Source organism: Sebastes fasciatus, chromosome 20 (assembly GCF_043250625.1).
Source record: "Sebastes fasciatus isolate fSebFas1 chromosome 20, fSebFas1.pri, whole genome shotgun sequence".
NCBI classification, from domain to species: domain Eukaryota; kingdom Metazoa; phylum Chordata; class Actinopteri; order Perciformes; family Sebastidae; genus Sebastes; species Sebastes fasciatus.
The window spans coordinates 26,645,283-26,663,528 of NC_133814.1; the positions used below are offsets into that span (position 1 = coordinate 26,645,283).

General features: G+C 43.3%; 1 protein-coding gene across 5 annotated transcripts in view; it reads left to right on the plus strand.

Moving 5' to 3' along the window:
- The first annotated feature begins 3,200 nt into the window (after positions 1-3,200).
- The window catches only part of grid1b (glutamate receptor, ionotropic, delta 1b), a 533,969-nt gene continuing 518,923 nt past the window's right edge, over positions 3,201-18,246 (plus strand). For all 5 annotated transcript variants that reach the window (XR_012591834.1, XM_074619402.1, XM_074619404.1 and 2 more), the window contains exon 1: positions 3,201-3,677. Coding sequence is in view for 4 of the 5 variants with exons in the window: in XM_074619402.1 (XP_074475503.1) it covers positions 3,596-3,677 (82 nt within the window). In the remaining variant the exon portion in view is untranslated. The remainder of the gene's footprint in view (positions 3,678-18,246) is intronic.

Consider the following 18,246-nt stretch of genomic DNA (forward strand, 5'->3'; position numbering starts at 1 on the left):
TGTATGTTTATGTAAGTATTGTAATATAATATACAATAAAAAAATGACCAGGACTCATTATCACATATAAAAATAATACACCATGTATGTATGCATTGGATGTATAATATAATAACATTAATATGATCAGATAACTAGTGTAAACAATCTTTAACAACAACAATGTATGTATAGTTTCTCTATAATTTTGGATTCAAAGTTATAAATTCCACATTATATGAAATCATTAATGAGTTAATGAACCAGATGGAGGTGTGGCATGTCGAGGATGATGATGATGAGTCATTAATAAGAATGACGATGAGACATTGATGAAGAGAGGGATGGTGGTGATGATGTTATGAATGGATGTTGATGATTAAAATAGTGTTCAGTATTGATTATATTGGTGTATTGAAGATGACGGTGACATTAGAAAAGTTGGTGAAGATGTTAACCGTTGAGTTGAGCTTGAGCTTAATATGTTTTTGGTGAAGATGTTTGCACACATCAGGTCTCCATCATAGTGTCCAAGTAACCATGCCAACCATGACTTGAACTGACCATCAGGGTTAATCAACTATGTTCATTGATCATCTTACAGCCTCATCCAGGTACAAAGTTACAGAGAAACAACACTGACTCACTCACTTTTTCTCCGAAACAACATTTATTCGAGCACAGATGACATTTTTGGAGAATTAGATGAGAGTTCTGATGAAGTCTTGTCAACTAAAGTCATGGACTGTGTACTTGAATAAAAACGTATTGTTTTGTTTCGAGCATTTGTTTAAAGGAGCCGGTGGGTTTTCAACCCCTAAATGACTCTTGTTCTTTAAAGGGAAGCTGTGGAAGCTGCTCTCTGATAAGTCCCACATATGAAAACTAAACACATAATAGTGTGAAGTAAATAATAAAAGTGATTCGTTTGTAATCGTCTCTCTTTGTGCGAAATATTTAGCTTTATTCCAGAGATCCCACTGTCCTCTTCAGCAAATGTCTCTTTGTTTTTTAAATTCCTAAGAATTCTTCTACTAATTTCTTCCATTTCCTCCCAATTTGATGAAGAGGGTGGAAAATGAATGTTGATTTTTATTTATTGAACTGGATATAAAGGAAAGCTCGATACCTTTTTATGACTCATTCTATTGTTATATCTTCATTCATCAATCATTTCACTCGGTTAATAATGTCTACTTAGCTCAGTCTTTTAGAGAGTATTTACTGGACACTCATCAGATACCTATACTGTAACATTTGTCACTTCAGGGACTCCATAGAAGAGAGTGATGACTCCATAGGGAGCTGCTGAAACTGTCCAGGATCCATCAGCAGAGCAGCAGCACCTGCACAGGTTCAACTGCAGAAGGTTCATATCGAGACTTTTTCTGCCGAACTAGACTTGGCCAAACAATTAAAAGACATTTCTGAGTCACATTCATTCGCAAGAAATATCCTTTAATTGTAAAGTCAAGTGTAGTAATCTTCAACTCCAGTCTTCTTCTCTCTCAGGCTGAGTGGAAACGATCCTTCAGGTCGTCACTCTCTCTCTCTCTGCTGGTGCATGTGTGACAAAACATGGGCTGGAAAAAACAAACAAACAAACACCTGGAATGACATCAGGGGAAAGGTCAGTGACGTCACATGCAAATACGCCGAGGATGCATTTGACCTCAGCAGTCACAGACAAGACAAGGCAGCTTTATTTGTAGAGCACATTTCAGCAACAATTCAAAGTGCAAAAGAACATTAAGACATAATTAAAACAGTTATAAAAACATTAAAGATTAGAAATAAAAATAGCAGCTAGAATAGAAGCTAAAATAGAATATAACACACAAGAGTAAAAGCTCTAGTGCAGTATATAAGATCATTATCTGGTTTATTAAAAGGCAGCAGCAAACAGGACAGTTTGAAGCTTTGATTTAAAAGAACTCAGAGTTGGAGTTGGTCCTGCAGGTTTCTGGGAGTTTGTTCCAAATATTTGGTGCATAAAAACTGAACGCTGCTTCTTCATGTTTAGTTGTGACTCTGGGGACACTAAGCAGACCTGATCCAGATGACCTGAGAGGTCTGGATGGTTCACAACATAACAGAAGATCTAAAATATATAGCCCCGGGTCTCCTCTCCTCGTGGAGCTGAGGACTCTCACACCTCGCTGTTGCTCCTCACTCCGTTAGATTCCTCCATGCAGCTCTGGGAAGCTTTTACGCACGCGGCGACACCAACACCATCTCTGCTCGCCTTGCATCCGGACGCTTCAGAGCAATAGAACTGAACGTGTTTTACGCATGTGGAAGGTTTTGTTCATCCAGAGCTGATAGAGAGATCACCGCTTTAAGTGGAACCTGCTCGGATACTCACCTGTCTCCGTGCGCTCGCGCGTCATCCACAACCTCTCCAAGCTGCACTGTACCTCTCCAAGCTGTACTGCACCTCTCCAAGCGGTACTGGACCTCTCCAAGCTGTACTGCACCTCTCCAAGCGGTACTGGACCTCTCCAAGCTGTACTGCACCTCTCCAAGATTTACTGGACCTCTCCAAGCTGTACTGCACCTCTCCAAGATTTACTGGACCTCTCCAAGCTGTACTGCACCTCTCCAAGCTGTACTGGACTTCTCCAACTCTACACATCTACCCAATCAGCCTTTTTTTCACATCAAGTTGGTCAGAATCCATCACGAGAAAAGAGGGGGAAAAATGTGCAAAAAAACAATATTGTCTTGAATTTTACGCACAGGATGGATACCGAAGTCACAAGCACGAGCAGATGTAATAATGCACATAATGTAGCTGCAACACACTGAGTCAATCCAGCAGCAACAGCTTCAGTGCAGCGCAGCGATGCTGCACTGAAACGGCTCCTCTTGTCGAAACGTGAAGTCTGGCTGTCGCAAGTTCAGTTCATTACCGGCACCGATAAACCTCCAGTGTCCGAGTCATCCTGCACAAAACAAAACCTACCGACCAAACGCCTCTCCGTCCGGGTACCTCTGCGTCTCCTCCTCCTCCTCCGCGGTGCGCACCGGCTCCCATCCATCCCACCATCTCTCTCCATCTCTCTCCATCTCCATCCCTCGCCTCTCTTTTCTCCGGTCGGGCTTCCAGCGCCGTAGATAGAGGCTCTGCAATCACGTGGGTCGGAGGAGAGAAGAGAGAGAAAGAGAGAGAGAGAGAGAGAGAGAGAGAGAGAGAGAGAGAGAGCGTCCATCCTCCTCCTCCTCCGCAGTTTGCAGTGTGTTATGTCTCAGACTCGGAGGTAGAGAGTCAGAGCTGCTCGTCTGGCGGATCTCAACCTCGGAAACAAACCGGTCTCTTGTCTCCTCCACTCAGCCGGGTTGGTTTCTCTGGAAAGCATCTGCTAATTTCTTCTTTTTCTACCCCTCTTCTTCCTCTCGACTCCGGCCAACAGTTTGGTCTTTGGGATTTGGTTTTTCTATCACTACTCGGTGGTGATTTTGTGATTTCACTCAACACAGTTCCTGCTGCTGCTGCTGCTGCTGCTTTTACGCACCGACGCTTATTTTGGATTTTGCTGCTCATCACTGGAGAGAAACACAAACACTAAATCAGCGAGGTGGATCCGTGGATGCGCCTTTTTGGCTCAAACTGGAGATGGAAATGCTGACATTGTTATTTCATTCCCTGTGGATATTGCAATGCAACACAGTGAGCGCCGACTCCATCATTCACATTGGTAAGACACTAACCGGGGCTTCTCTTTTTTTTGGCTTTGCTGTGCAGGGCTTTGACAAGCTGGTGGCTGAATGCAGGGTGCAGGGTTTAAGGTTTAAGACACCAAATGTGAGCAGAAAAACAGATTACTTTGTGAAATATGGACAGATTAGTGGTGTTTAAGTTGTGGTAAGGCAGAATGTGAATATTTGAGTTTCCGTGCATGCACCCTCTCCTCCTCTGTGCACAGAAAAAGACCCGACCTCACATCTGATTATCATTCCGATCCGTGCGCAGATCATATAGGAAGGAAAAGGAAGGAGGCTGTTGCATCCAGGCTCAGACGCACAAAGCGCAGCGCAGCGCAGCCTGGGAGAAGTGCACCGCAAAGTGTTGCATCCATCCATCTCTCCATCCATCCATCCGTCCATCCATCCATCCATCCATCCTCATTTCGATGCATATTCACATTCACATGCACAAAAAAACTGGCAGGAGGAGCTGGACCTGACATGGGTGTTTGGAGGGTTTTGCTTCATCCATCCATCCACCACCCTCCTCCTCCTCCTCCTCCTCCATCCATCTCTCTCTCTCTCTCTCTCTCTCTCTCTCTCTCTCTCTCTCTCTCTCTCTCTCTCTCTCTCTCGCCTCCCCTCATCTATAAGCCCTGAACTTTGAATTGGACGTGAGTGAAATGTTAATCAACTCTGCCAGAGGAAGAGATGACAAAGGGGACAAACGACGACTGTTTTTGGGCTCTGGAACAACCAAAGCTGAGGAGGCGAGCAGCATGCACTCTCTGCTCGCCTCCTCCTTTTGCACCATTTATTTTCGTCAAGTCACTTTTTTTTTAGTGAAAGCTGGAGTTGATGGAGAATAGAGTAGCGCAGACTCAATGAGACACCGCTGACTGATCACACACACTCACATTTTCATATTGCACTTTTCATATAAACTCCCCCAATTTGCACTAATTCCACTCAGAGGCTCCTCTACGAGCTGAGCTGATTGGATGCGTCAAGCGGCCCAGTGGCTTCAGTTTGGAAGAGAGACATCCAGTTTGTCGAAGGAGGAAGTAAAAAAACACAATGATAATCCACGGGTTGGACATTTCACATGTCTGCTGCTGCTCAGAACCATCGAACCATCGAAGCTGAGTTCACCAAGTGAAAGCACTGCGGTGGCCTGGATGGTGGAGAGGAGAGGGAGAGAGAGGAGAAGGAGGAGAGAGGAGGAGGAGGGGGAAGAGAGGAAGAGAGGAAGAAGAGGAGGAGGAGAAGGAGGAGGAGGAGAGGAGAGGGAGAGAGAGGAGGAGGAGGAGGAAGAGAAGAACAGGAGGAAGAGGAGAGGAGGAGGAGAGGAGGAGGAGGAAGAGAAGAAGAGGAGGAAGAGGAGAGGAGGAGGAGAGGAGGAGGAGGAGGAGAAAGAGGAGGAGGTAGAGACAGGAGGAGGAGGAGAGAGAGGAGGGAGATGAGGAAGAGGAGAGGAGGAAAGAGAGGAGGAGGAGGTGAGGAGAGGATGAGGAGGTGGAGAGAGAGGAGAAGGAAGGTGGAGGAGGAGGAGAGGGAGAGAGAGGAGGAGGAAGAAGAGAGGAGAGGAGGAGGAGGAGAGGGAGGGAGAGGAGGAGGAAGAGGAGGAAGAGTAGGAAGAGGAGAGGAGAGGAGAGGAGAGAGAGGAAGAGGAGAGGAAGAGGAGGAGAGAGAGGAAGAGGAGAGGAAGAGGAGGAGAGAGAGGAAGAGGAGAGGAGGAGGAAGTGGATAGGCTGGGAGGAAGTGGGGGGAGTCAGAGTCATTCATCCAATAAGAACTCACTTCCTACTTCAAATGATTTTTCAAAAGACACATTTCTTCCAAAACGCTTCATCTCCATCATGGAAATGAAACTCATGCGTAAATTCAGTCAGGAAGACTCGAGGTGCATTCATTCATTCTAGGTCTCTCTCTCAGGGGCTATTACTGTATCAGCTGATTATGGGCGTCTCTCTTCTCAGTGACCAATCAGATCTGGCCATAATTCCCTAAACCAATCACATCGTTGCTGTCAAAAGTTTAAAACCGTTCTCCTCTATGCTGCTTTCAGTGTCAGTATCAGCACAAACTGATGTGACCCTCCAGATCCATCACATCAGAGTTATCCTGCTCCACTTCATTCATCGGATCTGTATCAATCTCTTCACTACCACCATCTCCAGTGTCTAGACCCGGGGGGAATAATCCTAAATCCAACTACGGCATCACTTCCCCCCTTACTATGTCACATCGGGTCTAAATAGTCAAAGACTGTTACTATTCATACATTTGTGCACTTTGTAATAAATTACCATTCAATTCATACGAGTCTCTCCTGATTGAAATATGTCAGGCAATGATGACTGTTAACTCCAGTACCAACTGAGAATGGGAGAGTAGAGTCTTTCCTTCATGGTGGCCGTCTAATTACAGAACTGTTGGTGCACAAACTGACGACATTCACTGGAAATAAAACCTGCTGCTCGCAGAGGAAAGACATTATTTTGCAACTTACAATTGTAGAGTATGGATAGAGGGATGAATGGATGGACAGATGGATGGATACTTTACTGTCCTCTGGAGAAAATCTGTGTTTAGTTGAAACAAAAGAGAACAGTGGTACGGGATTATAGAGAACAGAACAGTAAATACAAATAAGGGAGGTGATGCCAAATAGTGAGACCAGACATGAACATGAAAACACGCCGGTTGACGCACTGGGAACGTTTATGAGCAAGGAACGCAAATAAAAAAAGGAAAATCTGAGCTGGTATTGACAGATTTTATGTCTGTGCTTTAGAGGCAAAAGAGCTGAGGGGTTTAACCTGTAATCATTGTAATCCCTTTTGTGGTTTCTCTGCCCATGAACGTATCTTGTGACCGTCTCATGGCTGTCGATTGATATGAATGGATTGATCTAAAGAGACCATCTGTGTTTGTGGCTCCCGAACGAGCCTCTCGTAACCCCAGGAGGAGCTTGTGGTTGTTCAATAGAAGCACAAACATGAAAATAAGTGTTGAACCATGCAAGTGTGGATCCTGTTACATGACCAGAGACCAGAGGGTTCTCCTGTTCTTGCAGAGAACCAATAATCTCTTATAGAATGTTAATGAAGAACCAGTTGTCAGATACAGAGGTTTTGGTTGAAATAACAAGTGGATCCAAATCTTTTAGTCTAAAAAGCCTGAAGACAATGTCAGAAAAACAAACAGAAGTTTGTGTAATTGAGTAATTTCATTTTAAGAGATTTCCGGCCGTTTTTCACAAGAAACACACAATGATCTAAAATCTAAGCATCATTTTGTGCGTTTCTTTTTTATTTATAATCTTGTGACCTCTTAGATTTCACTTGGAATCTCTTGTTGGGTCTTGAGGCTGGGAACCACCAGAGTAAATACCTGAAATCTGAAGCTTTAAGTTTTTAATAGCACCACATGGGCTTCCAATGCAGTGGAATCTGTGAATCTGATAACTCGTTTTCATAATGACTGAATCTTTTATTTAAGTAGCAGGTTTCAAAATAAAATCCCTCATGGCTGCTCTGTGGCTGGCTGGCTGCATTTGGAGCCTTCGTTGTTCCCCTGAACCAACTGACAGTCTGACTCTGACTGACTTGGCAGCGTGACGCAACGCCCCGATCAGATGTGACAGTGTTCCAACCTCGGCCTCGAACCCCTGCTCGAGCATCTGTCTCGTCCAGCCGCGTGGCTTTATCGTCTGTGACATATCCCGGTTTGTTTGTCCCTTTCTCTCTTCTGTTCCCTGTGGAGGATCGGTGGCAGGCCGTGGGTGTTGTTGGGTGGTGGGGGAGGGAGGGGGTTTGATCTGCAAAAGAGCTGATACAGATGAAAACGTGGAGCTTGGACCTTCAGTCGACTTGCTGCAACCTCTGACTGATGCGTTCATGTGCAGAATCCTGCACTGTCGAGGTTCAAGAGTCTGCAGCTTTCCATCTCATCCAATCACAACAGCAGCTGGTTTCTCTAATTAGCCCCGCCCCCCCTGCTCTCTGGTTGAATGTGCACAAATCAGTGACAGCAGCTGCTGCAGGGTTTGCTTGTGACTGGAAAGAAATCCAGTGGTGGAGGAACGTCGGTTTGTCTGAAGGTCATGAGCAGGAGCAGGACTCCAATCAATGTTGGCCTTTAATTAAATATCAGATATCAAGCTGTCAGCGAAGTCTACTCCCGGTTTGACGGATGCTCTCGGGGGGGGGGGCTCATAAGAACATCTCTCTCCAGAAGAGAGGAAGGTGAAATCATTGATGAAAAGCTGACAAATACCAGGTTGTCAAACGCCAACAGAAGCTCGTGCAGACTGATGAATCAGTTTACAGACGCGCTGAGACCATATCGAACTGTTGTTTGTAGAAAACACGCCAGAAATGTATCTTTGACGGTGCTCAATAAATAGACATACTGCTGACACATATTAGCCGACAATAACAGACACAGACAAAGAAAAAGAAAAGTGTGTTTAGTGGAGACACATTATATGGCTGTGATAGGCACCTTAGTTCCACTGAAGGGAAATCTTTATGCTGCAGCACACAATGATATTCAGACAATAGTGAGCTTTTGTGGTTTGAGGCCCTTTCCGGCTCCAACAGGACAGTGGCTGCACAAAGAAATGATTTTTTCCAGTCTGGTGTGAAAGAACTTGACCGGTCTGCACAGAGACCTCATCATCTCCGTCCAACACCTCTGGGATGAAGTGGAAAATTACAGTATGCAGTGTGTGAATGAAAAATGGACCCGGTCGGGGGTCTCATTGCCGTTTTCCTAGATCTGACAATTTGTGATGAGTTGTGTTGATGATTTTACCTGCATCGTTTTGATTTGCTTTATAACATAGAGAAAGTTTTATCCAGATTTCGGCCAGTTAAAGGCAGTTACGCTGTCAGGGATCCCTTTCACATTTCAGTCTTTTTAATTCAGTGTTAAACTTTTCCTGTACGATGTCCAGAGCATTAATATATCATTATCATCACCTATTGTCTATGGAAACATATAGATGTGTAATATCTACCTGAGTCTATGATATCAGCATTAATATATCATCATCAACTATTGTCTATGTGAAGATATAGAGGAGTGATGTCTACCTGAGCAGAGAATGAAGTCTGAGTTGTAATCTGAGGTTCTCTGTGCTTTGTTGACATAACCGGGCTGGCCGTGCATGTTCTTTTAGTGCATTGAAAATGACATTTTTTGCACTTTGCTGCTTCTGTACCTCCTGTGTTTCCGTAGCTCCTCCCGTCCGTCCCTAACAGTGTTTTTTTGCATTGCTGGGGGAGCAGAGGTGCAGAAAACAGAGACCAGAAGATAAGGAATTAGTTTTTATTGTCTTCTGCAGGGGCAAATAAATGCTGGAAAACAGTCCATGTGTCGCCTACTTCTATGCCTCGCTCACATCCGCTTCATTAGCACCGTTAACGTTGGCTCAGTGGTCGCCATTGTGAGAGCCGTGCAGAGTTAATAGAGATGCCCCGTATCTTGCATTTAGCACCTTTAATGTAAAGAATATTGATAATGCAGTTAAATCAGTCAATCAGAGTTAGTTTTCCTTTCCCATCATTATCCGAGTGTTTCAGAGGCTTTTACAACCTGAGGCAAAAGATATTGAGTAAGAAAGTTTGTCATGTAAAAGATGAAGGTCTCGTTGCCCTCACTGTGAATAACGTTGGTATCAGGTTCCAGGAACCTTTATCGGGACTTGGGTTGTAGCTCTTCCTGTCCCCCTGTGGGCTGTTTTCCAGGTCTGAAGGTCCTCTAAACGCCCCCTCAGGCCAAGCGGATAACAAGTCACTTTTCATAAGGAGCCGGAGGAGGAGAGATTACCCCATCCCATGAGCCAGGCAGCTGACGAGGGGATGATTTACGGCGCCTGGTGCAGCGGCTAGCAGAAGGAGAGCCCTGCTTATCCGTGGCCGGGTGTCGGAGAGGCGAGCTGGAGCTGCTGGAATCCAATCTGTTGAGGCTGGCAAAGAGAATGAACAGCTGCAGCCTTTTCTTGCCCCGCCGCTAAATAAGATAAACTAACCCAGTTAGGGAACAACGCAAAAGGCTTCCCGCACTGTCTCAGTGAAGGCTTAGCCGGGCCATTTACCTCCACCACCTGCACACACACACACACACACACACACACGGTTCAGATGCAGGCATGGACAGAGAGCAGCATCTCTCTAACATAATGCAGCGGCCTCATTCGGTGGATTGAATAAACGTGGCGTGTAGCAGAGTGTTTGACCCTGCGAGGGCACTGAAATACAACGTTAGTGTTTAACAGGTAGAGAGAGAACAGTGTGTGGGCCGACGCAGAGGAGCAGGATTGAAAGGAAGTTGATTAAGTAATAAGAGGTTTGTGGAGGATGCTGGTGATACTGATCTTTTTATACCGAAGCTGCCAGGACTCTGTGTTTGGTGCTGATGCTGAATATCTTTAAATTTGATTTATTCATAGAAAAAAAAGTGTGACTGATGTTCTTGTCAGAATGAAAACCATCATTAGAGTGTAAACTTTGCTTTCCCAGACGAGGATTAGTCCTGAAATATAGAACATTTTGTCAGTAAGTACATTGACGTAGGTTTTGTTTTAGGCTCAACTCTCATCATCAGTGATACAGGTGAGCCCATCATTTATGCTGTTAGACACTGTTGGCCAGCTACGGGTTGGACACTACCGTTACATTATCATATTTTGTATTTTTATGCATGTAAATGAATTGTTTGTGGTTGCAACCCCGCTAGCTTCAAATTGCCCTTTGAGGAACAAGTCTTTTGAATTTAATTGAATTCAGTTATCCCCAAAATCTCCCAGACTTCATCGGCATTCCTCTAACAAACATAATTTTTGGCATCAGACTGAAAGGGTTAAAGGACCAGTGTGTAACAATTAGGGGGATCTATTGGTAGAAATGGTAATAAGTATGTGTTCTTTAGTGTATAATCACCTGAAAATAAGAATGGTTGTGTTTCCGTTACCTTAGAATGAGCCGTTTATATCTACATAGGGAGCGGGTTCATGTTCCTACAGTAGCCCAGAAAGGACGAACCAAACTCTGTTAACTTTTCCTGTTTGGGCTGGAGTCGATTATGTTACTCGCTCCGGAGCTAACCCCGCCGTCACTCCACTTACACAGGAAACCCGACACAGGAAACCTCTCCTCTGCTGGTCTGGAGGATCTGCAGCATTTATTTCTGCACCGACTGCAACTGAACGTTCACTGATATTCTCAGAGCTAAACTAACACTTGTTCCTCACACCATCACACACATTCACCACCTCTCTCTCTCTCATGCTTCACCACTCACTACCCATGTACACACTGGCTACACTACCCTAACAACCAACAGCCCTAGAGAGGGACATCCACGTTTCAATCTGCAACTTGTTACACACTGTTCCTTTTTAATCTCTCTCCAGAAGACCAGGACTAAAACCTACTTGAATGAAATTATTTATTCTATTTAGATTCTTTCAAAAAGGGAATCTTTAGTCCAAACGTCGAGGCGGCAGAGCTGCTGCTGATTTAACGGCTCTGTGTGGATGTTTTGTGGTTTCTGTGGTCACAGCTCACATTTCACTTGTAGATTTGTTTTTCCTGCCGGCTGGTTGTTTTTCTTCCCGCTGTTCAGTTGCTTTTACGATTTCTTCATCCAAATAAACCGATGTGAAATGCTGTCACATGTCCACATGCACAGACCCTGATTGGTAACTGTTGGCAGAAATATGTTAATGAATTTTGCAAGTTGTAAACTTACGCCAAGACGTGCCAGCATGTTTGCCAGCAGGAGCTTTTTTTTTTTTTTTTTTAATTCTAAGCATGGCCTGATTACTGGTGTGTTTTACATGAGATACTGAAGCTCTAACACACAGCTACAGTACAGAACATTCACAGTTTGCAAAGTGAGATCATGTTTGTGTTGGTTTAATGTAAAGTTTTCATCTTCTCTCAGGTCAGATTTTGTATATCAGATGTTGCTGGATGTTTAACAGCTGCAGTGGCTCCATGGATCTTAATATCCATCCTGTTAGCTCCACAGTAGAATAGTTAGTTACACGTGCCAAAGTGGCCGGCCGTATCTCAGCGGATGCACTTTTCATTTGCATTAAGCTGGTGTCTGATGATGATGATTGGCTGTCTGACAGATCTCACATCCTGTGTGAAAGCATGTGGGTTTGTAATGAAACGGCTGAGGATGGAGGTCAGCTTCAGGTGGATTCCTGCAGCACTCGATCCGTCTGCTGCTCCACACGGCCGATGACGTCTGAAACATTTTGTATTCATAAGGAAGGGATACACGAGCAGTGAATTTGGCTGCTTTTCTTCCACATTCTTCATTGTTCTGCAGCAGGTCACAGAGCTGAAGCATCCCTTATATTTGGATGTGTAATTACGATAATAGCTCTGCTGTAGCCGTTGCTTGTTTTTGGGCTCTGGGGAAACGTCGTCCAAAATCCTGGATGTTATAAATCTTCTTGATGTTGTTGTTCCGTTTCGCAACATCTTAAAGCGCCACATTATTCATTTCACTTTTGAAATCTCCTCTGGCTCAGGATCAGAATAATTTAGTCTGGTTAAATGGAGTGAATGTGAAGGCTAATTCCTCACCTCTGATTGGCAGACAACAGCAGCCCGCTCGATGCAAATCTGCTGAATGGAGGCTTTGTCTCTTCACACGGCGATGGCCTGATTGAATGGATTTCAGTGATTCCTTCATATTCGGGACCAAGTCCTGTTGTGTCTCTCAGTCCGGTCACATTCATTCTCTGTCTGACTTCAACTGGCTGATATGAAAAATTCAAGGATGTTTTTCTTGTTGGTGCAATCTCTGGCTGACTCCAGCAGACTACCAGGTCAGAGGTCACCTCTGCAGATGTGCATGCTCAACCAGTAGAAACAGTGGTGCCATTATTCTAGTGACAGAAGGCCAATGTGACTGTTTCCTTAATTAGATTTTTAGTTGACGGTTTTGGTGTTTTCATTGACCACCTGTGGATTATTGAGGCTGTCATCCCAACCAGTAAATGCCAAAATAACCATATTTGTTAACGCTCAAGTGACAAAGCCCTCTAGTGCCTGTAGATAGTATTTGTTCACCTAGGGGCGTGACACTATGTGACGAGTTGGGATGAGAACGTGTTCATGTATAAAGCTCATCTGCTCTGGCTGAATCCAGCGTTCATCTGAGATAAGTGAGAAGCTGTTTGATGTTTTAAAGGCGACTGCTCTCAGATGACTCGTAACCTTATTACATGTTGAGCTTGGTGGGCTGACCTGGTGGTCTCATGCTCTAAGAGACATATGATGTAGCTGCAATGGTCGTGGTTATACTTTGTTATATCCTCTACAATTTAGATTAAAAAAAATGATATAAGATATAATGCTTAGAGGTAAATGTTAATGATAAATTGCACATACTGTACATACAATTTCACTTGCACACAATCACTAAATTACTTTGTAAATTACATGTTCATGAAACATCTCATTATGCACTTAGTTTGATTAAATCTCATGACTAAACACAGCAACATCAGACATTATAGTTTGTTAAGCTGCAAATAGAAAGTTGAGTTTAAAAAGCATAGCGTGTGTTTCTAAAGTGGGAACATTATTTCAGTGTTACCCTCTTTATTCATGTAAAAAGAGGTTATTTTAGAGTCAAGTTTCAGAGTTTCAGTCATTAGTATTCATGTCCGGGCTGTAAGTCATCCAGGTCACCACCTCCCGCTCTGGGAGGGAGACTTTCTCAGTGTCAGTGGAAAGTTAAATGTAAGGACGAGGAATAATTAGTGTTCTTGCGTGTAAAACTACTCCAGTGATCTGCAACAGGTGTTTTTAATTTGCATAAAAATGTGATAGGGTAGCACATCCCAGATTTCAAAATCAAGGAGGACAAAATACTAACATTTCACTTCACTAGACATACGCTTACACGTTTCGGCACGGAACTTAAGAGCCAATTAAACAAGTGAAATGTTTGTATTTGGTCCTCCTTCATTTTGAAATCTGGGATATCACATGTTTATGCTTATTGGACTTTGGGTCTAGCGCTCCACCGTGAATCCCAAGAGCAACCTCCTTTACTAAAACATGTGTTTTAATTCCCCCGTGGTTTTACCCACTAGTGATTGGCCACATGGGCAGCTTAAAAGATAAATGACACCTCCTATATCACCGCTGATTAATCCCTTAATAGGAATGGATTTGCCTGTACGAGGGTGATGAAAGGAAGAGGGTGAGTAAGTATAATTGGGTTGACTGTGCGCGCCCAAAATTGACCGTTTCTGTCAGCCCAGATTGATCAGAGGTTTGATAGAAGGTGTTCTAAATTCACTCTCAAACTATCCTAAGAGTATACGCCCCGCTATACTCTATGTCAGCCTGTAGAACAGCACTTATGAATGTCAGTCTTTTGTGTACTTTGTAGTAAAGATGACTGACAGTGTCTTTATTTGGTTTTCCTTCCCACGGGGACTCAGCGGAGAGGCTGAGCGTCCGTCTACCCAACAGCACAGCAAATTTATCTACCGTTGTAGCCTGTCAAAAATGTAAATTATCTATAATAATATCCGGGTTCTCTCTTTGAAATCCTTATTCTTGTGTCAGCAAATCACATCTGTGGAGTCGGACTGATATCCCAGCAGAGCGGCAGACTCGTCGCTGTCCTTGGTGCTGAAAGGGAGGCAGCTGTAGTTTCATGAATAGGCTTGTCTCTGTCCATGGTGCTGAAAGTGAGGCAGGAAAACAACAGGGTTTTAAAATAAAAACAAGATACTAACATGTTGGACTCTTTTTATAAACCTTTCCACATTGTCTGGATTAGGATGAAGTATTTAAGATAGACAATGATAAAAACAGACTGCAAAAACATCATAGTATAGTGTGTATCCAGCCACAAAATAATGAATCAAACAGAGATCACAGCACTGAGTGAACGGGTGCTGTAGGCTGAAGCTGTTTATTATCACGTCTACTCCTCCTACAATGCAACATTTAGGAACAATTAACACAGTCTAGACAATAAAATATAAGTTATTTATGCCTAAACACACACAGCCGATAACGTTACTCGTTGCCGTCGCCGCCGCCGCCACCGCTCTCTCGTTCTTGCTTCACCACTCACTTCCCATGTACACACACACTCTACGCACTAGTTCTTCTCCAAATGACCTACAACAGCAGCTCTAGAGAGGGATATTCACGTTTTTGCGTCGGCCTCCGTAGCTCTCCAAAGCGCTTGGCACAAGGGAGAAGATTCAGTTGGTTTCATTCTGCAACCTCACCGCTAGATAGCGCCAGATCCTCCACACTGCTCCTTTAATTAGCATTCTGGTTGCAGCACCTCGTCCACGGTTTGGTTCACCTGAAATACAGATTTCCTCACTTACCCCTTGTGGTATCTTGAGGTAAGTGAGAGGCTTGGTTAAATTTGTCTCTGAGATTTAACACATTGGAAGTCAGTTGCATTTCATTAAAAACAAATTCAACATCTTCTGTTTAGAATCAACGACCAGGTTACTTTGGATAATCCACAGAACACAATATCAACAGGATTTTGCATGAATACACAGACCACACAGAACACACAGAGGACAAGAGGGAAAGTTTGTTTGTAATCAAATCTACTAAATCTTTTTAAAGAAAGCAGATGCTTAGAATAGAAACTGAAGAATATGACCAACCAGAGAGCCTCCACAGCCTCCATAAAGCTTCTGTGAGAGGAATTGTTCCAGCGAGAAGCCAGAGTTTATGGTCGCAGATCACAGAGGCTGCTAAATCCCAAAGTAAATCAGCCGCTTTCTCTGATTTTCCAGCCAGCTTGAGCTTTGGGACCAAGAGCCCCAGAATGCTGGTTGATTACCTGCCAGAGAGGAGGAGGAGGCCTGATAAACTAAACCAGCTACAATACATTGTTTTTGCATCTAAATTGCATTTGGCTGCCGGCTGGTGTGAAGTTCCCACCCTGTATGTAGCGTAGGAATGTTTGCAAATACGCTCGAAAAGGCCACAGACTCCAAATCACACGTTCATTTCCCAACTCTAACAGGATTTCCCCATTTCTGTGGCATTTATTAACTATTCAGCTCAGTCGGAAATTCAATAATCTGGCCTCGAGGACTGAAAGCATACGCAGACAGTGAAAGGAAATGTTTCAATAAAGTGCAATTTATATGCTAAAATGTAAAAAGTAATGCTCACTGACGCTAAAGGTGAAAACATGAGAGCAAAGTTTAACTTTATTCCATTAAATTAAAAGACATTATGCTAAAGGCGTCTTCTCACCCACGGTGCAAACATATGTTCTCGTTTACTCTTTGTGGTGTCGATCACTGCACATGTTGGGGTTTTATTTGTCCTCCTGTATGTTGAGGTTGAGGCAGAAATCTCTGAGATAGATACCTCAAATTCTGGAAAACATTAAACCGAAACTATCTGCATGCGTTGATGCCACAAGAGGGAAGTGAGGAAATGTATTTTTTTGTAATTTGGATCAACTGACCCTTCAAATATTTTATTTTTCCCAAGACGGGCAGCAGGAGAGAGACTCTGAGGAGTATCACATCCATGGTGGTTTAGTCCTGAGCTCACAGAGGCACCAGTAGGTCCAGAGTCAGCCTCCTCCACCTTCATCATTAATTAAACTAGTTGAAGTTTGAGGCTCCCCAGTCTGCTGCTGCGAGGGGAAACTATAAACCTCACATCAATCCCCTCGCCGTGTCTCCGACAGGTGCAACAAGATTCATTCTTAATTGAAAACGCCTCACTGGCTGCAGTTTCCAAACTGGATGATTGATTGATCAACGCCTCCAGAAGCTACAGACGGCGTCCTCCTCGCCGCCCTGCGAGAGGAAGGCCGTCAAAATCCAACCGCGAGGACCTTTGGTGCTGAGCAGAGTTCATTTGGATACTCAGCGAGCTCAATGAGCACAAGCAGCCTGGCAAATTGAATTCTCACTTGTAGGGAAAGGTTTTCTTAATTGTGCATGACAAATTACCCGAAACAGAATCTGGAAAGTTCCATTTATCAAGCTGTCTGTTTGTCTGCATGTCCGTTTGTCTGCATGTCTTTCCATTGACTAAAAGTTAGGGCTGTCAATCGAATAAAGTAGTTAATCGTGATTAATCGCTAATTAACCACACATTCTTCATTAGTTCAACCTTAAAGGGAGATTTGTTAAATATTTAATCCTCTTATCATCATGGGAGTGGACAAATATGCTGCTTTATGCTAAATGTATGTATATATTTATTATTGTAAATCATTTAACAACACAAATCAATGACAGATATTGATCCAGAAACCCTCACAGGTACTGCATTTAGCATAAAACAATATGCTCCAATCATAACATGGCAAACTGCAGCCCAACAGGCAACAACAGCTGTCAGTGTGTCAGTGTGCTGACTTGACTATGACTTGCCCCAAACTGCATGTGATTATCATAAAGTGGGCATGTCTGTAAAGGGGAGACTCGTGGGTACCCATAGAACCCATTTACATTCACTGATCTGGAGGTCAGAGGTCAATGAACCTCTTTCATAACAAGCTAGTAGTACATGGTTGGTACCGATGGATTCTTCAGGTTTTATAGTTTCATATGATACCAGTATCTTCACTCTAGTTTTAGAACTGAGCCGCTACAACCTAAAATCGTGTTAATGCGTTAAAGAAATTAGTGGTATTAAAACACATTTGCGTTAACGAGTTATTATCGTGTTAATTTTCACAGCCCGACTAGAAAACCTTCTCTGCTCCTCCATTCATCAGTCCACACATTCAAGACTTCCCCAGCTGTGCTTAACATCTGGTAGAAAGCTGCTACACATTTTATAATCAGGGACATTTTCATGTCAGTTTAATGTCTTTTTGGCTTTTTATGAAAATTAAATAGTATACTACTAGTACATTTATATTAGTATACTTATTACATTAAGTTGGGAATATACTTGAACGATACTTAAATTTACTTCATAACATAAACTTCTTTTCTATAAGGGTATATTACTATAATCATATTTCATACTGTAGCTCCGGTGTGCGTAACTCAGAGATTAGTTTATAGTTCACTTTGAAAAGTCAATAAATAGCCTATTAACATAAAATGCTAATAATGAATGAATTGTGTAGTTTGAATGTAGTGCTTATTATTATAGCCTGTATACAGCAGACATCTCCTGGATCATATTAGATGTTTTTAAATCTATTATTTCATTGCACACGTGTTTAATTTTATACTGTTTTATTCTGGTTCTTTGTTTAAACACTTGATTTTGTCAAAGTTAAAAAAGTTCCATATTAAAGAGGTTAAAATAGGACATGATGGTGACCTCATCACCTCATCACCTGATCACCTCATCACCTCATCACCTGATCACCTGATCACCTCATCACCTCATCACCTCATCACCTGATCACCTGATCACCTCATCACCTGATCACCTGATCACCTCATCACCTCATCACCTGATCACCTGATCACCTCATCACCTGATCACCTGATCACCTCATCACCTCATCACCTGAACACCTGACCACCTCATCACCTGATCACCTCATCACCTGATCACCTGA